At 43.0% G+C, this 7,500-nt stretch overlaps 1 protein-coding gene across 1 annotated transcript in view; it reads right to left on the bottom strand.

Moving 5' to 3' along the window:
* The window catches only part of xpr1a (xenotropic and polytropic retrovirus receptor 1a), a 69,499-nt gene that overhangs the window by 8,292 nt on the left and 53,707 nt on the right, over positions 1 to 7,500 (bottom strand). Inside the window, exons 8-11 of the mRNA XM_034306566.2 lie at positions 7,015 to 7,202; positions 6,652 to 6,831; positions 3,043 to 3,211; positions 2,269 to 2,463 (exon numbers count right to left, since the gene is read on the bottom strand). Of these exons, the coding sequence (XP_034162457.2) occupies positions 2,269 to 2,463; positions 3,043 to 3,211; positions 6,652 to 6,831; positions 7,015 to 7,202 (732 nt within the window). The remainder of the gene's footprint in view (positions 1 to 2,268; positions 2,464 to 3,042; positions 3,212 to 6,651; positions 6,832 to 7,014; positions 7,203 to 7,500) is intronic.

The raw sequence follows: 7,500 nt of genomic DNA, 5'->3' as shown, positions 1-7,500 counted from the left end.
TCTCGCTCTCCGTCTCTCTCTCTCTCGCTCTCTCTCCCTCTCTCTCTGTCCTCACCTACTGCATCCTGTCTCTCACATCTGCTTTTTCCTTTTATCTTCACATCTGTAAATCTGGAGAACATTGTTCTGAACAATACACACACACACACACACACACACCTGAGTGACTCAACCGAATTTATAGCGTGAAATGGTCAGTATAAAGAACAACAAGCTTCACACACTTCAACTTCCTGTGCTGCTGAATCCCGGATTCTGATTGGTCAGAAGGTGTTGATTAGTTTTCTATAACAGCAGCTCTGACAGCAGCGCAGGTTTATATTAATGCTCTCGTTCTGATACGTTATCGTTTCTATAGCAACAGCTCATTCACAGGGTCGTGTACAGCGGACGCTCGACTGATAATGTTAAAACACATGCGTAAGGAGATGTTTATGTAACATTTACGGAAGGAGTCTCCAGTGTCAGCGCTTTGTAACAGTCAGAGGTAAAGCTGTAACTTTAAGTTTTCTGACATCTTCAGGACAGAGGAGTTTACGCTTCTTTGCGGTTTCTCGGTAACATGCGGAACAAGCTGCGATTTTATTTTTGTCTCATTAACTTCAAGAGAGAGAAAACAGAGGCTGATGAGAGAACGACTGTTTGTAGCTGCTATAACGTAAGCGAGAACAGGAACTAACTTGTTTCACAACATTAAACGTAACAATAAACAGATAAAAAGTACAATGTGTCGTTATTTAATAAATTGAAAATTGTAATGGCTGTGGTGTAAGAGGAATAAAACACTTCAGGACGTGCTGTAATAGGAAAATAATCAGCTTTGGAGTACTAACAGTGACTCCGCTTCATCACGCCACCACATCGGTGATTATTTTCCTGTAACAGCACAACCCCAAGCGCTTTATTCCTCTTATATCACAGCGATTTGGCGATAATTACAATCACAGTGTAATGAGGTTTTAAGGTTTAGATTTAAGGTTTGATTTTTGATGATTAATTTGGCGATTTGGGGTTAATGTCAGACTTTAGGATTAAGATTAGGAACGCGGTGTTAGTGTTTAATGGAGCGTTAGTGCTTTTGCCGAGAACGTGAACTTTACTAACGCGTTCTAAACACGTTAGCGAGGAAATAAAAGCCCTGATGGAGTGAATCCCACAGAGCAGCAGTGACTCAGCTGGTTTGTACATGAGCTCGGCTCCGGCCTGAATGAATTTCCTCCATCTGAGCGAATAATAAACAGGAAGTCTCACACGTTCGCCCTGCGGCCTCCGACATCACGACTGAAATCTAATCCACACAGGAGAAATCACCGAGAACCGGCGACTGAGTTCGGCCCAAATGAAAGAAAAAAAACAGAAGAGCAGCAAAACAGCGTTTAGTTGAAAAGGGCGACATTTACAGGAAATAAATAAATAACTGCTCTGTATATAAATAATAAACAGGATCAAGCGGCTTAGTGGAGCGTTTTAAAGTGATCGATTCAGACTGCGGTTCTGTTTCTGAGAAGATACACGAGTTCTGAGAGAGGCAGAGAGAGAGAGAGAGAGAGAGAGAGGGAGAGAGAGAGAGAGAGAGAAGCAGAGAGAGAGGGAGAGAGAGAGACAGAGAGAAGCAGAGAGAGAGAGAGGGAGAGAGAGAGACAGAGAGAATAGAGTGAGAGAGAGAGAGAGAGAGAGAGAGAGAGACAGAGAGAATAGAGTGAGACAGAAAGAGAGGGAGAGAGAGAGAGAATATAAAGAGAGAGAATGGAGAGAGAGACAGAGAGAGAGAGAGACAGACAGAGAAACCAATAGATATACATAAAGAGAGAAAGAAACAGAGAGACAGAAATAGAGAGAGATAAAGAGAAAGAGATAAAAACAGAGAGAAAGAGAGTGTGTAGATGTGTAGTTGTGTGTCTCAGGTGTGTGTCTCAGGTGTGTAGTTTTGTAGTTATGTGTCTCAGGTGTGTAGATGTGTAGGTGTGTGTCTCAGGTGTGTAGATGTGTAGGTGTGTGTCTCAGGTGTGTAGGTGTGTAGGTGTGTGTCTCAGGTGTGTAGGTGTGTGTGTCTCAGGTGTGTAGACGCATAGTTGTGTGTCTCAAGTGTGTAGATGTTTAGATGTGTGTCGCAGGTGTGTAGTTGTGTGTCTCAGGTGTGTAGATGTTTAGGTGTGTGTCTCAGGTGTGTAGGTGTGTGTGTGTCAGGTGTGTAGACGCATAGTTGTGTTTCTCAGGTGTGTAGACGCATAGTTGTGTGTATCAGGTGTGTAGTTGTGTACCACTTACCTTTGTGTGTGCTGTACAGGGCGGAGAACGCCACCACAAAGAAGGTTGTGGAATATTTCCCAGCATTCACCAGGTGAGGAAACGCCCGTTTGGTGTCACGGTAACGGCGGAGACACTGGACGAATCGGAACCAGGCGGGAAGACACTGGATGATGGCACGCAGTCCGTACGAGTAATTGTTGCACTTCCTGTCATCTGCACACACACACACACACACACACACTTTGGGTCAGTAATGTTCAGGTTCTCTTGGGTCAGTGTTTCCCTGGTTCCGTTTCTGTTGGGATATCAGTACTCTGGTTCTGCTGGGTTGAGAGGCACTAATGTTTTTTTTTTTGGGTCAGTACCATTCTTTTTTGGGTCTGTAGTGTTACGGGTCTGTTGAGTTACTAATGTTCTGATTCTTTTGTGTCAGTACTGTTCTGGTTCTGCTGGGTCAGTACTCTTCTGGTTCTGCTGGGTCAGTACTATTCTGGTTCTACTGGGTCAGTACTGTTCTGGTTCTGCTGGGTCAGTAGTGTTCTGGTTTTGCTCGGTCAGTACTGTTCTGGTTCTTCTGGGTCAGTACTCTTCTGGTTCTTCAGGGTCAGTACTGTTCTGGTTCTCCTGGATCAGTACTGTTCTAGCTATGTTGCTAGCTATACCAGCTAATGTGTTCATGTGTTATATCTGTGCTCAGTAGTGCAGGGGTTGGTTCTGTTAGCTCAGTAGGGTTCTGACTCTGGTTCTCTGGGGTCAGCAGTGTCATGGTTCTGGTTCTGTAGGGTCCGGTACCTGAGTAATCGGGCAGCAGGCCATCCACGTTCCCCCACTGCAGCTCCACACTGTAGAAACACACCAGATACTCCAGATCCATCAGCACGATCACCAGAGAGTTCAGCTGATCCGCCAACCAGAAATCAGCGAACTCCACGCGGTGGAACGGAGCCGTGAACACGCGGAACTGCGGAACACAGAACACTATGAACTGTCAGTTTAATGCCTGAGCCAATCACAGAGCAGTGGGTGGAGCCAAATAAATCTCCACCTTTTCCTCATCTTTACTAACTGAATTATTTACAGCAATATATTTATGGTGATGTTATTTTGTGTGTTCTGACATCAGGAGATTCTCATAATGCACAGTGGGTGAGGTAAGCTAATGATGCTAAGCTAACAATGCTAAGCTAACAATGCTAAGCTAACAATGTTAAGCTAGCAATGCTAAGCCAGTGATGTTACCAATAACAAGACTGTACGTACTGCAAACACAGAGATACACACACTTCAATATCTTTCTACATTCTGAAAATATTTTTTGCATTTTGTACAAATTATCTTTGTCCTGTTCAACCAATGGCAGTGTTTTGGAGGCGGGGCTTAGACTCGTTAAGAGATTACGTGGTAATAAAACTTCAGAAAGTCACGTTCTCTAGTAACGCTTTTACGTTTTTCAGTCTTTCACTCTGTCGCATCATGTCACGTTACGAACAGATGTTAGTGTATCATGGAATAAAGCGTGTGTGTGTGTGTGTGTGTGTGTGTGTGTGTGTGTGTGTGTCCAGATGCTGAGCTTTAATTTCCTGTCATTAATAATCTAATTAAAACCGATGACCTTTAATTAATTAATGAATTAAATTTGATGCCACAGAAAATCATGTGACCTTCAACTAAGAGCAATTTATTATTGATTATTTTTCTAATATAATTATTAAACTTAACATATATATAGTTATTTAATCTCTTAATGTATTAATAACATTATAATTATATGATACTTATAAATATCTTTATTTTTAACTATTGAGTCATTAATTGCACTTAATTAACCATTAATAACAGATTAATATATTATTTTAATCATGTTATACTTTCTCCTGCATCATGAATGGATTATTCACATTCACACACACACACACACACTTACACTCACACACACTCACACACACACACACACACACACACACACACTCACACACACACACTCACACACACACTCACACTCACACTCACACACACACACACACTCACACAGTGCCTGCAGGATAAAGCTGACATTTTCCACATGACAGAATTCCATTTAATAACATTTACTGTTCTTTCACCTCTCTGACCTGCGCGAAGACCACGAGAACTAACTGTGTGTGTGTGTGTGTGTGTTGTGTCCATAATGTTCTAGTAACATTCCAGTTCTAGTACGTAATGTTGTGGTTCTTGTTCTGGTTCTGATAGTTCTGGTTAGTAGTGTTGTGGTTCATGTTCTGTTGGTAAAGCTCTAGCATTTGTTCTAATGGTAAGGTTCTTGTTGGTAGTGTTGTGGTTCTTGTTCTGGTTCTGGTAGTTGTGGTTGGTAATGTTGTAGTTCTTGTTCTAATGGTAAGGATCTTGTTGGTAGTGTTGTAGTTCTTGTTCTGGTTCTGATAGTTCTGATTGGTAGTGTTGTGGTTCTTGTTCTGGTTCTGGTAGTTCTGATTGGTAGTGTTGTGGTTCTTGTTCTGATAGTTCTGATTGGTAGTGCTGTGGTTCTTGTTCTGGTTCTGGTAGCTCTGGTTGGTAATGTTGTAGTTCTTGTTCTAATGGTAAGGATCTTGTTGGTAGTGTTGTAGTTCTTGTTCTGGTTCTGATAGTTCTGATTGGTAGTGTTGTGGTTCTTGTTCTGGTTCTGGTAGTTCTGGTTGGTAATGTTGTGGTTCTTGTTCTAATGGTAAGGTTCTTGTTGGTAGTGTTGTGGTTCTTGACCTGATGCTAATACTGTGGTTCTACTTCAGTTGTCATTGTGGTTCTTGTTCTGCAGTGTTCCTGGTCTACTCAGTCAGACGTGAACCGGTTCTGCATGGTCAGAATTGTTCTGGTTCTGCTCAGTCAGAAGCAGTGTGGTTCTGCTGGATCAGTACTGTTCTTTTCAGGGTTTGTAGTGTCATGGTTCTGTTGGGCTACTAATGTTCTGATTCTTTAGAGTCAGTAGTGTTCTAGATATGTTGGGTGAGTGGTGTTCTGGTTCTGCTGGATCAGTACTGTTCTGGTTCTGTTGTACCAGTAGTGTTCTTGCTATGTTGGTAGCTATGAAATCTATGTTAATGTGTTTGTTGGGTCTGTAGAGCAGGGGCTTAATATTGTGGTTCTTGTTGTGATGGTAAGGTTCTGGTTCTTGTTCTCTTGGTAAGGTTCTGGTCCTCGTTCTGTTGGCAAGGTTCTGGTTCTTTCTCTGTTGGCAAGGTTCTGGTTCTGGTTCTTGTTCTGATGGTAAGGTTCTGGTTGGTAAAAAATCTGGTTCTTGTTCTTTTGGTAAGGTTCTGTTGGCAAGATTCTGGTTCTGGTTCTTGTTCTGATGGTAAGGTTCTGGTTGGTAAAAAATCTGGTTCTTGTTCTGTTGGTATGGTTCTGGTTCTGGTTCTTGTTCTGATGGTAAGGTTCTGGTTCTTTTTCTGTTAGAAAGGTTCTGGTTGGTAATATTCTGGTTCTTGTTCTGATATTAATGTTGTGGTTCTTGTCCTGTCTGTAATGCTGTAGAATGTTCTGGTCAGTACAGTTCTGTTGCAGGTTCTGTGAGTCGGTTCTGTTCTCTTCCTGCTGGCTCAGTGAGTGTGTTTTATTTCTGTATGTTATTTTGAGTGTGTGTGTTTCTGAGCCATAAATCCACACAGTAACTGAAAGATAACTGAAACACAGACTCAGTGCCGTGCAGATGGCCGTGTGTGTGTATGTGTGTGTGTGTGTGTGTATGTGTGTGTGTGTGTGTGTCTGTGTCTGTGTGTGTGTGTGTGCGCGTGTGTGTGTGTATGTGTGTGTGTGTGTGTGTGTGTGTGTGTGTGTGTATGTGTGTGTGTGTGTGTGTGTGTCTGTGTGTGTGTGTGCGCATGTGTGTGTGTATGATGGTGATAGCTCTATCTCAGTAATGATTGCACAGCCACAGCCACCATGTCTGCAGAGATGGAGCTGCATTCCATTATCAAACACACACACACACACACACACACACACACACACACACACATACACACACACACACACACACACACACTCAAACACACACATGGAAGAGAAAGCAGCAGCTTTGATGAATACAAGCAGATCAATTCAGTGCTGATTGAGTTCATTGTCTCGCTCACCTGCGGCTAATGCACATTTAACCCTTAAACACACACACACACACACACACACACACACACACACACACACACACACGGCACTTTCACTAAACACACACACACTAATGCCTGCTACTGACGTAACCATTCAGCTAACAGTAATCAAACGTGGTTTTATTGTCTTGAGCGGCCATATTGAAAGCCCTGAACAAATGACAGGACAGTTTTAGGGGTTCTCACAATGACAGGGTGTGTGTGTGTGTGTGTGTGTGTGTGTGCATGTGTGTGTGTGTGTGTGTGTGTGTGTGTGTCTCACCAGCAGTTTGAGGAGCCAGAAGCGGGATTTGTAGTAGGCCGTTTTAAACGGGTTGATGAGGAAAAGGAACATGAAGCCGTACAGGATGAGAGGACTCGCCTGCATCGGCAGTCCGGTGGTGTCAGCGTAGAGACACAACAAGATACTCACACACCATAACACACCCAGGAAGCCTGCGATCTACACACACACACACACACACACACACACAAACACACACACAAACACAAACACACACACATACAGCATTTAATCCTTAGATAATTCTCTAGATTTTACGATAACAGACTATTATAAGAACCGCATGTAATAACACATACAGTGTGTGTGTGTGTGTGTGTGTGTGTGTGTGTGTGTGTGTACCTCGAATAGGTGTTGGTGAGACAGGTTGTTGCGTGGGTTCAGTTCGAATATGAGCACGTGATTGACTCCAGCCTGTCTCCATCCGTACGTGTTGATGCCCAACAGGAAGAGGAACTGGATGAGCAGGAAGCCGCCGCGGTACATCCGCACCATCGGCCACACGTTCTTATCGCGGAAATAAAACGCACCTGCGGAGCGGAAAAACGTATCGTTTACGGTGAAAGACAGTGTTGCCTTGGTTACAATTAGCCAACCTGACAGGTGTAACTCTCTAACTAAGGGGTTCTTAACATTTTTTTTTGGCCAGTGCTGAAATTTTCGTCAGTTTAGTAACGTATTGAATGTCAGGTAAAATTTTCACGAACTCAATTTGCACCAAAAGCGTGTCGAGACGTGGAGCGCTCATTTCCATGCTTTCCTGCACTAGGGGTAATAAATATAACATGCAAATATCTGTAAATATTATAAACGTTCTTTAGCACTGTA

Source organism: Pangasianodon hypophthalmus, chromosome 8, assembly GCF_027358585.1.
Source record: "Pangasianodon hypophthalmus isolate fPanHyp1 chromosome 8, fPanHyp1.pri, whole genome shotgun sequence".
NCBI lineage: Eukaryota > Metazoa > Chordata > Actinopteri > Siluriformes > Pangasiidae > Pangasianodon > Pangasianodon hypophthalmus.
This window is presented reverse-complemented; position numbering and strand designations above follow the sequence as displayed.